We start from the raw sequence: 22,660 nt of genomic DNA on the forward strand, positions 1-22,660 counted from the left end.
AAAAAAAATCAATCACAGTAGGAAATGTGAAAGCAGCCTGGTAGCAAATAGTATACTAGACCTCTGTATACTAGTGGTTTGAATACTGACAAACAGATCATTTCCATCTCATTTGTGTATTCTGAATGGGTTGGTCATCAGAACTGTGATTGGCGCAGGACCTGGTAAGAGATATGACAATGGAAATACAGGCAAATGAGATGTACTGGAGGAGAATAGCCACCCTGTCTGCACAAGCTGAAGCACTTGATTCCTGAGAAAAGCTCCTTCTATTTTCTATGCTTTCTACTTTTTTGTTTTTCTGGTGAAGTGCGTGGCAGGGGTTAACTTCAGGTTATAAGGTGAGACACATGTATCACTATAGCTCATCTATATGACTTGTGTAGATCCAGCATTAATCAATTGTACTGGTCTATGTACATTCACTTTTCATGACGAAGCGGTATTGGACAGTAAATGTGTGATTTGTGCTTGGCTACTATATGTTGGAGGATGCCAATGGATGTCATCTGTCCTTGATAGCTATGTGTAGAGGAAAAATTTCAAATGTGAATCAATAGAAGGCTTTGATACGGTCCTGTTTGTTAAAAAGTAGTTAACATAGCTATTACCCTCTAACTAGAACTTTTCTGTTGTATTTTTAGGAGAAGAATAGAATAGTCTGTAAACATTCTAGAACTTATATATATATATATATATATATATATATATAAAACAAACCATCTAAACTCTCATGCATGCTTAAGAGGACAATATGCAGAATTGGCCGATCTCCTGAGAACAAAGGGATTGGTTATGATGACATCTGCTGTGAGGGGAGAGTTGAGGAGGGTCTCATACATGTCATCTGGTTGTGTAAAACCTAAACAGTTTCCAGTGTGTGTCTCTTCTGGTGGTAATGGAAGTGTTGTATTCTAAACCCAACAGCCATGGTTGGCTCTTACCAGTCAATATTATAAAAAGTTAAAATAACAGTTACCTTCTTTCTTCCAAAGTATGCTTTAGTTTTGTCCCTCGCAGATCACTAAAAACATATTGGGGCAGATTTACTTACCCGGTCCATTGCTGCGCTGAAAAGCATCTGAACACGCCGGAATTCACCGAGGCCGGCTGAGTGCAGGTAAGCGCGTCCCGAGCGACACATTTTCCGTTCTTAAATGCGGCGGTTTTTCCGAATACGTCGGGTTTTTGTTCAGCCACGCCCCCCGATTTCCGTTGCGCGCATGCCGGCGCCGATGCGCCACAATACGATCGCGTGCGCCAAAATCCCGGGGCAATTCAGGTACAATAGGCGCAAATCGGAAATATTCGGGTAACACGCCGGGAAACCGTGAATCGGGCCCTTAGTAAATGACCCCTATTATGAGATGAAGACGGTCAAAACTCAGTATTTAGCATTACTAACCTGTGAACATGAGAGACTGTGTTCACACTGAAATCTCAAGTCCACATTTGATTTTCAAGAGTTGCCTCAAAGAGTTTGGTGATATTTTGTATAAATAACTGTATTCTATGTAGAAATGAATTCAAAAAGGCAACTGCAAAGTCTACTGCAGTTACTTAAATATGAAATGTTCAGAGAAGAACCATCCTTAAAATATACTCTTCACACTCATTGACATAAAAAACATATTTAGACTGAAATCTTATGTATTTAAGAACAGCAAGCATTCAGAAATGTGTGAAGATTCATATTCTGCTTGATACGAAATGAAATCATTAAAGGTATTCTCGTTACATTGCTTTGTTTGCACCTCCTCTGACCTTTGATTGGACTTGTCTTTCTTCTCTGAATCCCGATTCCCTCCAACATGGGCAAATTCTCAGATGTTTTTCCAAGGAGAACTATAGTTGTTTAATTTAAAGGCCTACTCTAGATCAGTGTTTCTCTGTCTTTTAGAGCCAATGTATCCTCTCGTAACTAATGTTCCAACAGAGAACCCCCAAGCAAGGGCAAAACTATGCACATCACAGCGTATATGTGATGTGTATATGCTGTTTATATGCGTGTGTGTGTATATGGTGTATATGCTGTATATGTATGTGTATAGGATGTATATTTACTGTATTTGTGTATATATGCTGTAAGTCTGTATATGGCACTGTATGTGTGTGTGTATGTGATGTGTCTATGTCTATATGTGTGATGTGACGAAGTGTATTTTTATGTATATAAATATGTGTGTATATAGATGAGTGTAGTATGTATATGGGAAGGGGGCCCCATTCAGAAGTTGGGGCCCTGTCTCTCCTAGTTAAGCCCTTGCCACCAAGTATGCTATCAGTTATACATTTTAACAAAATACTGCTTTAATCTGAACCTCCATAGGTATTTCTCAGAAGAATAGCACAATATAGCATTTGAACTCCTACAAAAGCATTTAACACCATGACATAAGTCAGACCCAAATGAAATGCAATGAGGTTTGTGTAGGAAGAGGTGTCCTTCATGTGACCAAACTGGCTTCCAATCAAAAACGAACAAAAATATCTTTTTAGATGCAAAACCATATCCCTAATTGGGAAACTCTATGGTTGACACACAATATTGGGCTCCTGTGTCACATTGATATGGAGGAACCTGTGGTGATCAATCTTAGGCTGATAAAAGTAGTAGCACACTCTCAAACCTGTTGCTGACGCATGGACGTTATGGACGCTTTTTTGGCCGGGTCTTGCATAGAAATAAACACAGCCAGCAACTTTTTCACATGGAGCAGGGACAGTAATGCTCGGCCAGCTGCGTCCCCCCGCGTGAAGGTGGCAATAATCACAAGTGCTAGCAATAAGCTGAAGTGGCGCAGGGGCCCTGATAAATATGCCCAAATGAGTATAATTCAGCTTAGGTGTGAGGTAACATGTGAAGTTATATGTGAGGTAATATGAGGTAATACAATAACCACCATATACAGGAACCATTGTCTTCTATGGCAATAAGTAGCCAATCACAGCTCAGCTTCTATTTTGCCACAGGTCATTAATATGAGCTCTGACCTTTGATAAGTTACTATAGGTAATGAGTATGACACAGCTGAGCCTGCGCTCATGCATTGCATTTTGTTTGTGTTAACGCATTTGTTTTTAAATGTGTTAACAAATGTATGTTCTAACAAAACATTAATGCATGTGTTAACATTGCATGAACACACACACTTTGTAAATGCAATGTTGACAGCAATGTAATTAGGCAAATTTCCTCTTCTCAGCTATTGTGATGCATTTTTAAAATGCCTCTATTAACGCACCATGTGAACACAGCATTAGGTGAAAGATGTGAAGTAATACACAGGAGCCATTAACCAATCACAGCTCAGCTTCTATTTTGCCAGAGGTCATTAATATGGGCTCTGAGCTTTGATTGGTTACTATAGGCAATGATTATAATACAGCTTATGTGTGAGGTAAGGCTACAAGCACACTGCCGTGTGCCCGTCGCACCGTACCGAAACATGTCCTATCTTTTTCCGGGCTATGGAGCGGTATGGTGCCACACATGTGCAGCACCGTACCTCTCCCGTACGATGCCGTCAGCCCATAGAAGTGTATGGGGGACGTATATCGGCCGTATATACTTCGGCCGTATATACGTCCCCCATACATGTGTGTGAATGCAGCCTTAGATGGATAGGGATAGAGACAGCCAGGTATAGAGAGACAGACAGGGAGATTGAGTGACAGAGAGTCAGACCAGGAGAGTGAGTGGCAGAGAAACAGATGGGGAAAGTGAATGACAGAGAGACAGACTGGGAGAGTGAGTGATGGAGAGACAGACAGGGAGAGTGAGTGACATAGAGACGGGTGGGGAGAGTGAGACAGGCAGGGAGAGTCAGTGACAAAGAGACAGCTATCGAGTGTGAGTGACAGAGAGGCAGCCAGTGAGTGTGAGTGAGAGACAGGTGAGGAGAGTAAGTGACAGAGAGACAGATGGGGAGAGTGAGTGACGGAGAGAGAGACAGGGAGAGTAAGTGACATAGAGACAGGTGGGGAGAGTGAGACAGGCAGGGAGAGTGAGTGACAAAGAGACATCTATCAAGTGTGAGTGAGTGACAGAGAGGCAGCCAGTGAGTGTGAGTGAGAGACAGGCGAGGAGAGTGAGTGACAGAGAGACAGATGGGCAGAGTGAGTGACAGACAGGGAGAGTAACTGAGAGACAGGCAGGTTATGCTCTTTCATTAGAGTCCTGCTGTGTTTAATTAAACTTATTGGATTCGATTAGGAAAGGCACACACCTGTACATATAAGACCTCACAGCTCACAGTGCATGTGAGAGCACATGAGAATCATGAGGTGTAAGGAACTGCCCAAGGAGCTCATAAACAGAATTGTGGCAAGGCACAGATCTGGCCAAGGTTACAAAGGAATCTCTGCCGCACTCAAGGTTCCTATGAGCACAATGGCCTCTATAATCTTAAAATGGAAGATGTTTTGGACTCCATCCTCCTCATATTGTGGCCTCCTGTTCTCCCAAACTAAGCAATTGTGGAAGAAGAGCCTTTGTGAGAGAGGTGAAGAAGAACCCCAAGATTACTGTGGCTGGGCTCGAGAGATGCAGTAGGGAGATGGGAGAAAGTTCCACAAAGTCAACTATCACTGCAGCCCTCCACCAGTTGGGGCTTTATGGCAGAGTGTGCCGACAGAAGCCTCTCCTCAGTGCAAGACATATGAAAGCTGCTTACATTGGGCAAAAAAAAAAACACATTAAGGACTCCCAGACTATGAGAAATAAGATTATCTGGTCTGATGAGACGAAGATTGAACCTTTTGGTGTTAATTCTAAGCGGTATGTGTGGAGAAAACCAGGCACTGCTCATCACCTGCCAAGAGACAGGACGACTGGTTAAAATGAAGGAAGTTGATTGTGACCAAGTACAGCAATACCCTGGATGAAAACTTCTTCCAGAGTGCTCTGGACCTCAGACTGGGCCGAAGGTTCACCTTCCAACAAGCTAAAACAACTCTGTGACCATTCTTAAATGTCCCGGCCAGAGTCCTGACCTAAACCCAATTGAGCATCTCTGGAGAGACATGAAAATGTCTGTCCAACAACGTTCACCATCCAACCTGAGGGAACTGGAGAGGATCTGCAAGGAAGAATGGCAGCAGATCCCCAAATCCAGATGTGAGAAACTTGCATTATTCCCAAGGTGACTCATGGCTCTAATAGCGCAAAACCTGTTTCTACTCAATACTGAGCAAAGGGTCTCAATAGTTATGACCATGTGATATTTTAGTTTTTCTTAGCAAAATTTCTACATTTCTGTTTTTTTTTCTGTCAGGATGAGGTGCAGATTGTACATTAATGAGCAAAAAAAAAAAATACTGTTTTTGATCTTACCAGATGGCTGCAATGAAGCAAAGAGTCGAAAATGTAATGGGGGCTGAATACTTTCCATACCCACTGTGCATTGTACATTTTACCCATTAGTTGTATAGTTCTACTCTTTGGCTCAGGTAGTGCTGTACCTAAAAGTGTTTTTACTGCTTTAACTCTGACTTTTTGGACCCCCAGCAATCATGAAAAAGGGTGTGTCAATCTTGCAGTAGCCCCATCCGGGTATACATTTTTGCTCCAATAACATGAGGAATTTTGGTTCCCTCCCCATTTATTGTCAGAATCATACGCTTTGGAGACATCCCATAATCCATTAGTAAGAAATAATTTTTGTTAGTGAAAAATCTCTTTAATAAAGAATTTAACTATTAATAGTTGGTGGCCTCTACCACCTGCACCATATTGTATTTAAAAGTTAAGCGGTATAAATGTAGGATTATATGTTAGCGGCATGTACATGTGTAGGAGGGTTGACATAGTCAGGATGATATAAAAAAGTGTTCTATGTGCTTTACGTAAGCTATAGACAAAGTGAAAACCTGAAGACGGTAATATGACACACACTCAGAATAATTCAGCAATTCCTCATAGCTCGGATATTAACCTACATCATGCAAAATTACTAGGAGGGAGATCTAAGATTACAGGATCCCAGTATAATAACTGCTGCCATAGGGGCTTGGCTACGGCTTTATCCCTGCTTGTCTTTATGCAGTATATAATTTCATATGCCAGAAGCTCACCACACAGCCCTCCCTGGCTGTAAATGCAGGGCTTTCCACGTGGCTTTGGGTGTGACATTTAATGGGCAGCGTAGCTCTCTGCCTCTGCTGGCATTGTTAGGACTGTACACAAGATACCAGACTGGACTGTATCTTGGAAGGAAAGGCTGACTTGTGCTTGGCTCTGGTAAGTGCTCATCTCACTATCATCTGTCCCATTCATAGGATTTTACTGTATAACCTATGACTTAGTATTGTAGCCTTATATCAGAATGTTTCTTATATGCTATTGATGACGTAAGATTATTTTTTCCATTGTATCAGAAGTAGTTTGTGTTTCTATTATTGACCATAACAATGTCTATATAAAGGTATCTGCGGGCCATTATGGATGTATTTTTCATGATCTGTTTGCATGACTGGTGACAAAGTTTCACATGCTTGGACCAGAACCTAGGAAGCTGACAGCAATCGCCTAATTACATGAAGAAAAGCAGAGTCATCTGAGGCCCCTGTAATGGCTTGTCTATTTGTGAATATATTTCTAATTGTCATTGGCAGCTATAGTGGAATCAGATGTCATGTGCTGGAACAATGATGTGATTTGGGAAATGAAATCCCTTTCTTTTGATGTTTTGGCTACACTTAAACATAACCAGATGCGGTATCCTAGAAATATTGGTGTGGTCGAGTCTGAGAGAGGTAATTTAGCATATTCTAAATTGGGGAAGATGTTGGGCAAAATCTGTAGGTATCTGACATCATATTATTTTATATTTTCCCCTTTTTCTTTGCTTTTTGAACATTTATCATCCCTAATTCTCCATCTTTTTGGGCTTCATATTGTGAAATAAACTGTTGTATGGGATCAATGCATTGAAGAGACCACAGCACTTAGCCCAATACTGCAGCCTCTTAACTTCCTACCAAGCACAAAGCTTTATATAATAAAGTGGCTGGGCTTGGTATTGCATTGGATTGAACACATGTGCCATGTGAGGAATGGTGCTTACCAGTTTAGACATCCAATTTGTAAGGGTTGTCGAGTATCAAACCACTGCCAACATCAAATTGATTACCTTTCCCAAGGATAGGTGATACCCCATCGACAGAACATTGATTATTCACTCCAGCTGCAAAATCCTCTGGACTCTGCTGTTTTCTCTAAGTCAGCCATACCATGAATGACCAGTGACAGATCTGGTCATACCATCTCTTCAGCAAACCTTACTTTGTCTCATAAAGAAGGTCCCCGAGGTAATATTCTCTATGACATAATTTGTCTCAAAATGCCAATTAGAGAGCATTTAGACATTTATGATCTATCTGAAGAATGGATGACTTATGGAATGATTTTTTTCACAAATATCCAAGCATGTGACTGTGTAGTGAGAGTACTGCCACCTCCACATTCATCTCATCTGCTACTAATTGCTTGTTGAGACTCTCATAGAAGTGAATGGAGGGAATGTCTGCTAGTGCCTCACTATTTATTCTCAGAACCCCATTCTGGAGATAGGTAAGGGTCCCAGACTTGGTATCTAGAAGACATTTTTGGATAACACTTTTGTCAGTAATTTTTCTGAAATATCTTATCACTAATTACATTGAGATGCACTGGGTTTGAACATTGTCAAAATGTTGGATTTTTTGTGGGAGTATTCCAAAGGATAAAAGCCATAAGAAAAACCTGCAGGATAAATTGACAGGTTGAAAACCTGTAGAGCCAGTCAGTTTGTTCTGTAAATATTTAGCACACCCTTTTATTGTTTTGGTACAGTGAAATGAATGAGTGTAATAGGACATGAAAAATTTGCAATTTCTATCTATCTATCTATCTATCTATCTATCTATCTAGATGCCTTGATCAGCTTTACTATATTTACTTATATATTTATATTACTGAGCCTATAGTTGAAATCTATGTTAGCCCTCGGCAGGTATAAATTAGAATTTTGGTGCGAGTAATTTCCTTATAATTCTGGCACGTCTGGCAAAGCTCAAATCTAAGATTATACTAAGTGTATAATTGTATAAATGTAAGCTCTGATTGCCTGAAAGAGAGCATGCGGTACAGTTTTTAGAGTTGGAAGATGTGATCTAATACTTATATTTACATTTATTGTTAAATTACTGTTAGTGTATCTCACCCATTGTGTTGAGTGTAGCATTTGCAGGCTAGGCATTTGTGTAAATAGTTAATACCCCAAAACCACAAATTTCCAGCCGCCTGGCAGACAACAACAGTTCTTGTTCTCATTTGCACTTAGGCACAAAAATGTGTGAATGTTAAAAAGCTTTCCATGGATTGTGGGCTGATGTTTCTGGTAACAGTAAACTAGAGAGAACTGCTAGAAGTTTTCATCCCACTGTTTATTGCTATGTAGTAGGAGATGGAATTTGAGATCTTCATTTTTAACTAGGTTTCCAGCTAAAACATATTAATCGCCTATCTATAGGGCATCTATAGATGGTTGGTGTTTTATAAAAGAAAATACTACCTGCTGACAAAAACTTGTTCATTATCATACCAGTTTTACATTTTAGACCATCAAAGACAGGACATGGCATCAAAAGTTTTGGTCCATATCTATGTTGAGAGCAGAGATCCCAATCCCACCTAATGAGGTGGTTACATCTGAACTAGAGCTGCAAACGTCTCTCTGCCTATTCCTGCGAGAGTCACAAAGACGGCCAAGTGTATTGTAGGATTGCTGTTCTTAACTAAACTGCAGGTTCCAAACCTACATTTATATTCTAGATAAGCCATGAAATGGATGTGATGGGAATACTTTAAAATAAAGATCTTTTTAAAGATATAATTTTAAATTAATTTCAGTTTTGGCTGCTTGGCAGTGCCCAGTGATAAGCTTGTCTTCTTTTTTTGTGCTGTCTAGTAACACTCAGCGTCATCCCTTAAGCAATTCTTGACATTCCTCGTTCATATAAGGTGTTAAAAAACAAACATACAAAGGACTATGCAAGTTGACAAGGCCTAGCACTACTACAAGGCCCAATATTCTCAACAAAGACAGATCACCGGGAAACAGGAAGAGTATAGGCCTCATGCACACTGCCGTATTCATTGGCAGCCATTAACTTGCATTATGCACAGTCACAGTGCAGTGAGTACACAGTGGGGCAGATTTATCAAGTGTCTGAAAGTCAGAATATTTCCAATTGCCCATGGCAACCAATCACAGCTCCCCTTTAAAATATTCATGAGCACTAGTGAGCTGAGCTGTGATTGGTTGCCATGGGCAACTGGAAATATTCTGACTTTCAGACTGCTTGATAAATCTGCCCCAGTGTCTCACCATACTGGGACCAAGCTGTGCGGACGCATCACAAATTAAAGAGCAGCTCCTATTTCTGCCCACATTTGCAGGATTCAGCAGTGTCCTGAGCCTTGTCTCACCCATTACTCTGCTTTCCGCTGCTCTCTCTCTGCAAGGAGCTACCCCACTGCCTTCTGTCCCTGTGTACCCCACCGCATAGGCTCCAGCAATTCGTCTTCTGTGGGATTCTCTTGCACTTGAGAAAGGGACCCTTTATGTCCCTGAAACACGTTGTGATATTAAAACACTAACAAAACAGTTTAGACTGTAAACCCACGTCCATTACTTACTACCGAAGTGCGCCAGACAAAACAAAACCTATCCCATTCTTGTGTGATCCAGTCCAGCGTGGCTACTGTGACCTGATGATCAATTTTGAAGGCAGTACCTATTGGTGTCTAAAACAAGGCAATAACTAGATCTGTGGATAAAGGAGTTCCTCCAGCTCACCTTGATCTGCGGTAATTTTATCCGCTTGCACGGATCCACCCCGCTGCAGGGCAAGACAATTCCAGAGTAGGAAAAAACGATTCCAGGATCCAGCTATTCGCAGAATAAAACCGCCTTTATTGTGTTCGTATGGCATCCATCATGATTAAGAGCACTGGTTTGTGCTAGAAACGCGTTGACGATGATTGTACCATGTCACCTGTATTTTACTTGATGGATGCCATACGAACACAATAAAGGCGGTTTTATTCTGCGAATAGCTGGATCCTGGAATCGTTTTTTCCTACTCTGGAATAACTAGATCTGTGCCTTACTGTAGCACAACCACATCTGGTGAGCCACTTTCCACCATTTTCTGAGCATCAATTATAAGTTTTATCAGAAAATACTACTCTATGAACGCTTCAGCCCCCAGTAAGTTATGTTTCTACAGACTCTGTTAAGTAATGCGCCAACATCCCTCAGTAAGTAATGGCCCCACATAACCCACTAACTGATGTTTCTTACAGCATCCACTAAGTAATTCTCCGAAAGCCCCCAATTAGTAATGTTCCCACAATCCCCAGTAAGTAATGTCCCTCACAGCCTCCAGTATGTCATTTCCTCACAGCTCCAGTAAGTTATGTCCTCATAGCCCCACTAAAATTATGTCCCCCACTGAGTAATGTCTCCCATAGCTCCCAGTAAATAATGTTCTTCAATCTAAAGGCTGCCCTTCACACTGTATACTGAAAAACGATGAGGCGCGGTGACGTCATCATCTGTCGCCTCTTGCTTCTGGCAGCTGTACTGAGATGCCTAAAGGGAACCTTTCATCAGACAATGACCTAATAAACCACTACTAGTATGTTGTCAAGCAGCTCAACACCTTCCAGATCATGTTTCTTTCATGACTCAGTGTGATGGTATCATCCAGAAAATCCACTTTAAAGTGAGATGTAAATTGGTTGTATAAAGTCAAGGAGGAGGAGATTTTAACACTAAAAGTCAAGTTCTTTCTTCCTCAGAAAGCCCTTTCATTGTAAATGATCAAGAGCCATCACTAACCTGCATAAAGAGGCATCCCTAACCAGATCTCCTGAAGTCTGATGCATGATATTACAGAGGGGGAGGCTTTCAGAGCTACACACCTTGACTTCAGTGTTAAACTCTCCGCCTCCTTGACTTTATACAACTAATTTACAGCTTTAAAGTTGATTTTCTAGATGATGCTACCACACTGGACAATGAAAGAAACAAAAACTAGAAGGTGTTATGCTGCTTGACAATATTCTGGTAGTGGTTTAAAAGTTCAATTGCTGATGACAAGTTCCCTTTAAATAACAAAATGCAGTGTAATAACATCAGCTTGTCTCCTGCTCTTTGTAGTGGAGTACAGAGCTGTCAACCACCATTATAGATTTTTTTCTGCATGAGGAGCATGTTAGGCATGGGCCCTGTAGTAGCATTTATGGCAGCGGCAGTGATGGATATGCCCTTTGCTACCTTGGTTTCATATGAGAGCCTCTGATAATGAGAATAAGGACCCATACACGTCTGTATTGGGGGCCTTGATGTGGCCTAAGGCCTCCATAGAGGTCTATTACACCCGGTCACAGTGTGGTGAGCATAGCGTTTCTCTTATACCGTGACCAAACTGGGTGGCTGCACTGCAATAGATAAAGCAGCTCCTATTTTTGCCCTGATTTAGGGTGTGGTTGCTCGGCTCCACAAGGAGAGGGGATGGGTGAGGGGTGCTCACTCTCCTTTCTCCACCTGGCAATGTGCTATGTCTGTGTTCTGGCCTAGGTGAGCACATGGTTGTGTGAATGAGGCCAAAAATTGCTACTTTGTTCAAATGACTGGGTGTCCAAGATTTCATAAATCACTAAGTTTGAGACTTAAATTTAGGCACAAACACATTTTTCTTACTAAAATACCGGCAATAGTAAAACTCCAGTCCTAATCTCAGTGAACCACTAATACTCTACTCATTTGCATAGTAAGAGATCTCTTTAAACACTGGTTTAAAGAGATCTGTGAACTTATTGTAGAATTACATGGGTATTATAGACTTCTATAATAGTTTGCAAACTAAAGATCAATTTCGTTTAGCATAGCAGTCTTAGCCTACATTCACATGGATGTATGGGGGCCGTACATACGTCCCCCACAGACAGCAATAGGTGCACAGAGCGATACGGTGCCACACACGTGTTGCACTGTACTTCTCTGTACATGGGAAAAAGATAGAACATGTCCCATCTTTCCCCTGTGTGCACGGCCATGCGCCATGCACCTCTATGGAGAGGGGAGGGGTCACCCCTCTGCCTTTCCAGCGTGCCGAACATATGCACGCCCGGCTACGGGCAGGTGAGCTTTCATACATTTGTCTGAAGTCGCCCTTAATGTGTACTATGTGGTCCCAAAAATAAATGGCCTGTAGAGATTTTTTAAGCTTTTTTTAAAAAAACTGTTTATATTTGAATTAATATAATATTTTTTGATTTGCTATGCAACAACCCCAAACCGGTTTTTGCTTGTACTTATAATGTCCTATACACATCCACAGCAGCTCAGAAGACAATCTGCCAAAAACGGTAGTTCAGACAACCATTCAAAAAAGTAAAGAAGGGAGGTTTAACGTATCAATTAAAAATCCCATTGACATCGATGTATATTTTATGTCTTCTGTTATGTTCAGTTTAAGCAGGGATTTGTTATCCGTGTGTTATATGGAGGTTTGAACAGTAGTGTGTAACTTCTAAAACATCACACTGTTGTTAAATTTCTGTCCACCTCTGACCATTATGGTATCGTTTTTATAGAGAACTAGCTGTAGCCCCCGGCGTTTCCGGGGATAACAAACAGGTCTTGTAGCTTTGACAAAATAGTATGGGTTAACAAAAAAAAATACAATATTGTATCTCTATCTCTGTCTCTATCCATGTATCCCTATTTATCTCTATCTATCTCCGTATCTGTATCTATCTCTATATGGGTCTATCCATGTACCCGTCTCTCTCTCTGTCTCTCTCTGTCTCTATCTATCTATCTATATCTATCTATCTATCTATCTATCTATCTATCTATCTATCTATCTATCTATCTATCTATCTATCTAATAAAGATGAAAAGGCAGCACAAATTTTTTTAAATCAAAGTTTAGAGCTCATATTAATGACATATGGCAAAATACAAACTGAGCTGTGATTGGTTGCTAGAAGCTTAGCTATGATTGGACTGCCACAACAGCCAGCAGACGATGGCTTCTGTATATAGTGGTTAATAAGTGTATTTTGGAAAGCGCTGGATAATAATTTCAACACAAACTTATGATGTTCCCTGAGTTACAGGGAGCTACTTTGCAAAATTAGGCGATTGTAAACACGATGGTGCAGATTCCTTTATGGACATACATACATACTCTTTATATAGTAGATTAATTTGCATACACAGTTTAGTTATTAAGATATGTATTTTCCAGTCCACATTTGTATTCTCAATTATGCAGCTTCCAGGATTGAAATTTCCCAGCAGCCTTTTCTTGTTAAAGTGAAATCCAACGCTTACGTCAGTAATTTGATAAGGAGGAAGAATCTGAATCAGATTTATAGGAGCTCAGAAAGGATATTATTATTACTATTGTTTTATGTGTCTAACAAGTTTGCCTGCTGCTTCCTATGACAACAAGCAGTGTTCTTTTTGCACAGTAGTTCTGCTACTCTGTGTGGGACTGCAGTATTTCACTATTAAAGGGGTATTCCCTCTCTAACACACTGTTATTAACAAAAATACAGATATACAGTACTTCCAACCTGTCTCTATCAGTTCTGGTGTACACAATTTTGGTTGCCCCTGGACCCGACCCTGTATCTTCTGAGTTCAGGGTTGGCAGCCATCTTGTTGTTCTGTCAGAGACTGTGGAGCTGAGGTCTTCTATGCTCTCTCCTTCTAGCCCCCACCTTTCATTCCAGGAGGAGCTCACACAGATACACACTTCCTGTCAGCAAACAACAACACATTGTGAGGAGAGAAAGCTACAAGCTACAGGCAGATAAGGTCTTTATCCAGGGGTGGGGGAGGTAGGTATATAGCAGAGCTGTGTATGTTATGGCTGTGGTAGTAAAGTTGAGAATGTCATATGTAATATGCATCTCATGGATCTCATCATCTCTCATCTCTGATCTGTCTCATCTCTCTTTTTTTCTATATCTATGACTCTATATATCTCTCTTTATAAACCTGTACCCTGATAATGTAACCACATTGTCCGCTCATAGCATCTTATAGAGGCATCATGAAGTGTCTGCTTACAGAGTCCCCGCCCACACTCTGGAATTTTGCACTGACCATCACTAAGTGATAGGAGCTAAAACAGCAATAAAACTGAGTAAAATTGTAGAGTGAAGGGTTTAAAATGATCTTTATTGTGTAAACATCACTAGGGGATTGAAATTAGTTTTTTTTTTCATGGGCAAACCCCTAAACCCCTAAGTAGGCTAGGGTTGGTTACAATATCCTGCATAGTTGTGTGGTGGGAAAAACAAAAAAGGGGGAGCTACAGATCAGAATCCATTGGGGTCCCAGAAGTTGGACCCCCCCACTGATCATTAATTGATCATAAATTGTGTCCTAGTGATATTCTATCACATTACAAGAAAAGATAGCTCTTACAGCCATATTATTATGCTAATTACCTTGAGTGCAAAAAAGAAATTGGATAAATGCTTACCGCACAAAGCTCCGGGCCATAGATCATTTTAAAAAGAAATTATAACATCTTATTTAAATCACAGTAAGAGGCTCAAGACAAAATTGTAACCTACATTATACAGCATTATCACTGCAAGACAATCTCACTGACAAGCAGAGGAAATGCATCTGTCAAATTACATGAGGTTAATAGCCCACATAGCAGGGTTAGTGGGATATTGTATTATTGTTTTCCCTGCAGCAGAGTCTATAATGAGGATTGCTCTGCAGAGATAAAGTCACTGTTGGAATAGACGTATCAGTCATTAACCCTTGCACTTCAACAAACCTTCCAATTTATATATGAATATAAAAATTATTATAGTTGTTTTTGCCATCCACATTCTACATGATTTCTATAGAGACTCTGGCTGAAGTCTTCTTCTTCGATGTCTAATATTACTACCTAAAATCTAGAAGTATGTCCCTCCATAATCACATCTTTATTCCATATACCATATAGGGGCCACTGAAAGGATATTACATGTAGGTTCATGCTCGGTCCATAAACAATGTACCATGCAACCAGATTTCATGGACTCAGCAGAGTGCCGGGGATGGGACTCTGGGCATCAGATTGAAATATGATACAAGGAAATATGATACAAGGATGGTGGAACACCTCTGCCGAATTGGATTAAATATTTAGGCACTGTGCCCTTGTTTTTGCAGCACCTTTCCCTATACTCAGGACTATGTTTGGTCCATGAAGTTCGAACAGTGCACTGTCAAGATGAAATAAAATGTAAACGAATTATTTAGAAGTAATAGAGCGTCATTTATCTTTATTTTCTTCCTCTTTTTTCTGTCATTTTTGCACCTTTTGGGGACATTTTAAAATGTCCGCACGACATTGGTTTATCCTTAGTAAGACACATTTATCTTTTATTCCTGATGTGGTAAATGTCGCAAATGATATTTATCATTTAAAATTGTCTAAAATTTGCGTTTTATTTGGCACGAAAAACTGCAGACCAAACCATGCTTAAGGAAAACTTAGAAAATGGAAAGAAATGACTTGAGACATTTGTGCGACATTTTTGCAACATTTGTAAGAAATGTCTCAAAAAGAGATCGGAAAAAAAAAATCATTCAACACAAGGAAAAAGTGAGATTGATAAATTACCAAAAAAGCAGACGTAAAAAAGAAGGGCAAAAACTAACCAAAACAAACAGAGATAAGATAAATTACCCCCATAGAATGTGATTTTATGGATACATTTAGATACAAAAATATTAAATAGTCATCTTAACTGAGGACTGCTTTTTATCTTTGGGTTTTTTCCTTTTTCATTGTTTTTAGATAAAAATTACAGAACTTTCCATTCATTGCAGGTGAGAAAACTTGCAAAATTGTCAGTGGATTAAATTTTCACTGTTGATGTATATAAGGTCAAATGGTATAAAAATAAAAAAAATAACAAAAAACAAAGAACGTGGATAAAAATGTATTTGTCCCTTTTAATATAATATTGTAAGTAAGACAGATATACACATCTAAAAATAGCATTGTAAGAGGTAAAACCTCCAGTGTCATCCAGTGTATGTCATCATATTCCATCTCAATAACAGAACCTTTCTTTACATACAAAAGTATTATGTCAAATGTTACAGGTGAGTTGATTATGAAGTAGACAACTTTCCACTTTGTGATCCATAATAATTCTGTGAATACATGATACTGTGATACTGACAATGAAGCTGTGGATAAAGGTCCTGTCTATAAGTGAAATCCCTGGTGTATGTAATAGTTGTGACTAACAACATGGATTTTTTATGTGACCATACCTGCTAAGCCAGATAAAAAACACTGAAGTCAACATCTATAGGCCCAGCTCAAGCAAAACAGATGAAATCTATGTCACATTGTGAACTCACCATAGACATCGTTCTTAGTATACATGGGGTCTACGATTTTAGACAGAAACACAATCAACACACCCAAAACGGTGATGTCTATCACTTTGGATGGATGGTAGTCTTATGGAAGTGAATGAGCTGGTGGATCTGTTTACACCTTTAGTGATTAGTGATTTGTGGGACCATTCTGGATTTTCCAGTTAAAATGGACATCAAAAGGGGGGCTGGCAAAAAAATAACTCATCTTCTTTTGACGCCGCATACCACTGGTCTGGTGCCTTATTTATGCCTTTGGTGGGGCTAGAAGTATTGCTGGTCATGTAACTGCTGTAGCCAATCTGTGCCGCAATGTTCACAAGAAAGAGAACAGAAGCATTCAGCAGTGACTGGAAAACCCTTAAATGATGTTTTTGATTTAGTTTTAAAGTGCTAATAATTTATTTATTGGTTTATGTTTGTCAATGTGGGAAAAATGATAAATTTTACACTGGTTTGGGCCAAGGACGCTCAAAGCCCCTTAAAGCATGGGTATGGATTACTCTAAACCTATAATTTCACATTTCTGCCTTGTATAAAGTTACGCTAATTATAATTTTTAACTGTAAAGTCATTCTGTCTTTTGTTGTTCTGTCCAGGTCTCAATACACAAGAGTGAATCATGGCACTCAGTGGTGCTTTTAAGGCGGTCACCAAGACACCCGGCCTTCTAATTTGGAGAATTGAGGTAGGTGTGGACCTCCAACTCGGTTTGGGATGAGAATTTGTCATTGAACTAATTTTATACTATTTCAAAATAAGACAATAAAACCCTTAAAATGCTTTATTTCACACCTGAAATTGTGTGGCCACACATAGATGCAGTTATGACATTAAACAACCCCCAACCGCAGGGGCTTCACCTTTCATCTCTCTCTCCTCTGATAACCGGCCCTTCCCATCTCCTCTAGAATGTCTGTAGTACATGGAAAGTAATGTCCCCCCCTCAAATGTGTGGACGAAATAAAAGCCATGTTGCATTTGGAAGCACATGACAATGGCAGAGACAGTGTCGGACTGGGATACCTTGGACCCCCCAGTAAAATCTAATCTTGGGGCCCTACAACTATAAGTTTGTTACATAATCTATTAATATAATCGTATAAATACATAGGATAGTTGAGATGCTCTATGCTAAATATATGTATAAATTAGAGAGAGAGTACCTTGTCCAGCACTACTAATGCAAGGTCTGGGTACCCACCTAACTCAGGGGCCCACCGGTGGCTCCACCTGTTCACCTGTAAGCCAGTCTGAGCCTGGGCAGAGAAATTGGGGCACATTTACTTACCCTGCCGTCGGAGTTCCCGAAATACGGAGTGTCCGATGATCATGCACTCCGGTGCGATTCACAAAGATCGTGCGCCCGATATCCTGCATGTGTCACTTCCCCGCTCAGGTCCGCCGGAGTTCACCTTTTTCTTCCTGGTGCATGTAAGTGCATTGGTTGTGACACAATTTTAATCTTAAGTCCTGGGCTCAGCTCGAATCAGTCGGATCATCTGACGGCGCTGATTTCTGTTGCATGAAAGCCAGCGCAAATTAGATCCGATCGCAGGCGACACAATCCCTTGTTAAATACCTGTCACAGCGGCGCAAATCCCGAAAATTTCTAAAATCTGGTGAAAGTGCGATTCACGGGACCCTTAGTAAATAAGCCCCATTGTCACAGTCACTTTTCGGCAAACGTGCAGAAATCAGTCCAGTGTATGCACATCATGTAGTAACAATGTTCTGATTTTGGATTATGTAACTTTTTGCTTTTATTTTCTAGTAGCTCATATCTCAGCAGTCTGCATTTCTAATTTTCAGTACTTTATAAGCTAGTTGGAAGAGAACTAGCAGCTGTAACTCACTGCTCTTTCTCCCTAAGGAACAGAGCTTTCTAACAAGTTTATACTGCTGTGAGCTTCTGTCCTGTTAGCAAGGTGGAATTCTGCAGAGAATTCAGTGAATCTATAGTGAAAAGTAGATTAAGAACAAAGCAGGGGGGAAGGGGACTGAAAAAAAGCCAAAGTAATTGAGGAAAGTAGCCAATTTTCTCTGTGTGTGTTCTTGTTTTAACTTTTACTACTGATCTATGGAAAGTTTGTTGAAAATTTAGTTACCCTACAGCCTGCAGTTTGGATAAGATGACAGGTTCACAGCATAGTTGTAAACTTTGCCCAACATATCATATCCAGTTAAATTGAAAATATAATTGGATCAATTCACACTGGTTTTATATAGGGAACCTAGCACTTTATCAGACACACTATTACAGCTTGCTGCACAAGTTGGTTAATCTACTCCCAGGAGCGGATTAAGACCGCCATGGACCCTGGGCTGTATGAATATTATAGCCCTTACAGGTTTGGAATTCACTTTCTATGTGATATGATACTAGAATCAAGCTTCTTGAGGAATGGAAGATGTGTCCATTCTGTTTGCTTTGCAGGAACAGATGTATGAGGATTTCATTGATTTCATCATTATAAAATTTGTTGGGTGGTTTTGGTGTCCATGGGCCCCCTAGAACACTTGGGCCCAAGCTACCACCCAAACTGCCTATATTATAATCCACTATTGTCTGCTCCCCACTGAAGCTCACAATGCAGCAAGTATTTGTAGTTATTTCTTCCAGATATTTAGAACAAAATCCTTGCCCAGTTCCTTCAACAATTGTGTGCAAGCGTATTTTGAAGGCAAAGAGTGGTTACAGCAAGAATTAATTTGATTTGATTTTATATACATTGCAAGTGGGAAATTAACAGTGTGGGTATTATTTTGTCGCACTCACATTAGTAAAAAGAAAGGATGTTTTCCTATTCTCTTAATTTGGTGCTTTGGCTTCATATTTTGTACTGAAGCTAAGTACATAGCATGTTTCCTGTATGACAGGGTTTTCTTCTCCATTAAATACCCCTGTGCTAATTATTTTTTTCATAGTATAGAGACACAATGGGGGTCATTTACTAAGGGCCCGATTCACGGTTTCCCGGCGTGTTACCCGAATATTTCCGATTTGCGGCGATTTCCCCTGAATTGCCCCGGGATTTTGGCGCACGCGATCGAATTGTGGCGCATCGGCGCTGGCATGCACGCGACGGAAATCGGGGGCGTGGCCAAACGAAAACCCGACGGATTCCGAAAAACCGCCGCATTTAAAAAAAAGAAAAGTGTCGCGGAGCTTGCACTTACCTTCACTAGGAATAAGCTGGTGAACTTGAGTGTGTTCTGATGCTCTTCAGTGCAGCAGTGCCACCTGGTGGACGTAGGAGGAACTGCCTTAATGAACCCCGGCCGGACCCGAAGCCACCGCAGAGAACGTGCGACTGGATCGCGAATGGACCGGGTAAGTAAATCTGCCCCAATGAAACATGATACTGGGTTTACATAGCAGTTTACATAGCAATTTGGATACGTGTAGAATCCTATCTTATAGAATGCTAGACAGCTTATAAAATCCAGAATCATTTTAAGAATACTTGGTTTCTGCTGACTGGGAACTTTCCGTCTAAGAGCACAATGCTAGCCTCAGACATTAAAATAATTAACATTGAAATCTTAAATGGCTTAATGGATTTGCATATAATTACATTTAAATAAGAATGCATTTATATTTGACTCTAAGTATTATTCTTTACAAAAAATGATTTCGGTATTACATAAGCAGCAGTTATAACTTTCAGTACTTACTTTATGCTGATGATTGTTACCTAATGGTATTGTACATTCCCAAGTATCTAAATTCCACTTTTTGCACCATTGCACCTCAATCCAGACTTACGATAGAGATATTTCTACAACAATTTATCAGTTACAGTCATGGTTTATTAAAAATTACATTTAATGCTTTTTACAATTCCAGATAGACATTGTGAAATATATTTTGTCGTTAAGAGAATTGGAACCTCTTCAGTGGAAAAGCACACTGCTTTCTCTATGTAACTTTGCTTATATAATTTGGACACAGTCATATCAGTGGTTGGAGGAGCCTGCGGATGTCCTCGGCATACCCTTCAAACCACTGATATGGGGGAGGTTTTGATAGACTGGGTATACATTAAGTAATGACTGCAGAGCTACCTCCATCCGCCGGAAGCCGGCAGGACACAGGACTGCCAGGAAGTCCTGAGTCCTGCTGCCTAACTAGAATATTGGCGACCCTATTACAGTTTTGTTCTTACCCTGGTAAAGTATTTAATGGCCAACCCATTAAAAAAAAGTACTGCTAGAAAACACCAAAGCAAAATACCAAAGTTGTACGGCATTGGCCCAAGGGTCCTAAAAAGGATTCTTCAGCAATTTTATAAATGTTCATTTTTATCTGTTTCTTTAGAAAATGGATCTTGTGCTGGTGCCACAGAAGGCCCATGGAAACTTTTATGAAGGAGACTGCTATCTATTGCTATCCGTAAGTGTCTAAGTAATAAGGATAGGGCCTGCCTATAAAACTCAGAAAGACACTGCACAATATGCTGAGTAGCTAAAAACAATATAATCAATATGTAAACAGAAAAGGAATAGGATGTCAGTATGTACAACTGGCGAGCCTCAAGGTAAGCAAACAGAAAATGCTGCCAGCAAAGCTTTTACCCCGGGCACAGAATCCAGTAAATGCAAGATTGAAATTAAATAGGAGATTTTTTTCTGTTCCGACGTCCTGTCTGCCTACTTAAAAATGGTTCATAAATAATGAATAATGTGACCTTCCACATATGGAAACTATCATTGATTGTTCATCTTCCAGACAAGAAAATCTGGCAACTCCTTGTTCTATGATATCCACTACTGGATTGGAAATGACTCGTCACAAGATGAGCAGGGATCAGCAGCCATATATACCATTCAGCTGGATGACTATTTGGGCGGTAGCCCAGTCCAGCATCGGGAGGTTCAAGGACATGAGTCAGAGTCGTTCAAGGGATACTTTAAGCAGGGAATAATGTGAGTACTGGCAGATCTAAATATTAATGTGCTGGCCTAACTTCAGTATGTCTGTGTATGTGGTTATTTATCATTTTTGGGTGATAAAAAAAGAAAATAGGTGGTTGAGAGAGGAAGGGATGAGGCCAAGAGGCGAGGAGGAAGCTGAGAGAGGAGGAGAGAAGGCTGAGAGGAAAGCAGAGGAGGAAGCTGAGAGAAGAGGGGAGGAGGCTGAAAGATGAGGAGAGGAAGCTGAAAGAAGAGGGAAGACTGAGAGAGTGGAATGGAGGAAGCTGAAATAGGAGGAACATGTGAGATGAGGAGACTGAGAGAGGAGGGGAGCAGACAGAGAGAGAAAATGAGGAAACTGGCTGGGAGAGGAGAGAGAGAGGAGGAGGAGGTTGGGAGAGGAGGGAAGTAAAGTTGAGAGATGAGGTGGCTCAGAGAGGAGGGAGGAAGCTGAAAGAAGGGGTTGAGAGAGGAGACTCGGAGATGAGGCAGCTGAAAGACCAGAGGAGGAAGATGGGGGCTGAGAGAGAGGAGGGAGGAGGTTGAGAGAAGAAGAGGCTGAGAGAGGAGGGTGGAAGATGAGGGAGATGACAGAGAAGAGGATTAAGATGGGGAGAGGACTGAGGAGGGGATAAAGGGAAGAGGGGAGCAGACCGAGAGAGGAAATGAGAAAGCTAAGAGACAGTAGACTGGGAGAGGATGAAGCTGAGAGAAGAGGAGGCTGATAGGGTTAGCTAGGAGAGAAGAGAGAGGAGGAGGCTGAGAGAGGAGGGGAGGAAGCTGAAAGAAGATGGAGTTGAGAGAGGTGACTCGGAGATGAGGGAGCTGAAAGAGAAGAGGAGGAAGCTATGGGCTGAGAGAGAGGAATGGAGGAATCTGAAAGAGATGGGTGGGGAGAAGGCTGATAGAGGAGCTGAGAAGGCTGAGAGGGGAAGGAGGAAGCTGAAAGAGGAGGGGAGGAAACTGAGAGAGGAGAGGTGGAAGTCACTACCCAATTACTTATGTTGCAAGCCCATTTCCTGATCCTTTTCTCACCTAGAATCTGCCTTATCAGGAGAGTTGGTCGGCACCCCTATTCATACAGTAAAATTATCTCAGTCCAGCTCAGTTCACTACATTGTAGCAAGTTTAATCAAGCACAAGGAACTGTGTGCAATGGAACAAAATAACTAGCATGTAGATGATCATGGAAAACAATAGGGGAGGTTCTAGCTGTCCAAATAGAAGCAGATAATGTGGTTTACCCTTACTCAGATTCCCAAGAGAAGCGT

General features: G+C 40.7%; 1 protein-coding gene across 4 annotated transcripts in view; it reads left to right on the top strand.

Annotated features, from left to right (window-relative positions):
* Positions 1 to 209: 209 nt before the first annotated feature.
* AVIL (advillin) overlaps positions 210 to 22,660 on the top strand; it is a 42,776-nt gene continuing 20,325 nt past the window's right edge. Inside the window, exons 1-5 of one of the 4 annotated variants that reach the window (XM_072134816.1) lie at positions 6,101 to 6,241; positions 6,616 to 6,756; positions 17,072 to 17,160; positions 20,794 to 20,868; positions 21,205 to 21,401. In XM_072134816.1, the coding sequence (XP_071990917.1) occupies positions 17,095 to 17,160; positions 20,794 to 20,868; positions 21,205 to 21,401 (338 nt within the window). In that variant the 5' untranslated portion in view covers positions 6,101 to 6,241; positions 6,616 to 6,756; positions 17,072 to 17,094. Of the gene's footprint in view, positions 342 to 6,091; positions 6,242 to 6,615; positions 6,757 to 17,071; positions 17,161 to 20,793; positions 20,869 to 21,204; positions 21,402 to 22,240; positions 22,279 to 22,660 lie in introns of those variants that run through there. The other 3 variants (XM_072134815.1, XM_072134814.1, XM_072134817.1) reach the window with 3 other exon arrangements.

The sequence above is a fragment of the Engystomops pustulosus genome, chromosome 2, assembly GCF_040894005.1.
Source record: "Engystomops pustulosus chromosome 2, aEngPut4.maternal, whole genome shotgun sequence".
In the NCBI taxonomy this organism is placed as follows: Eukaryota; Metazoa; Chordata; class Amphibia; order Anura; family Leptodactylidae; genus Engystomops; species Engystomops pustulosus.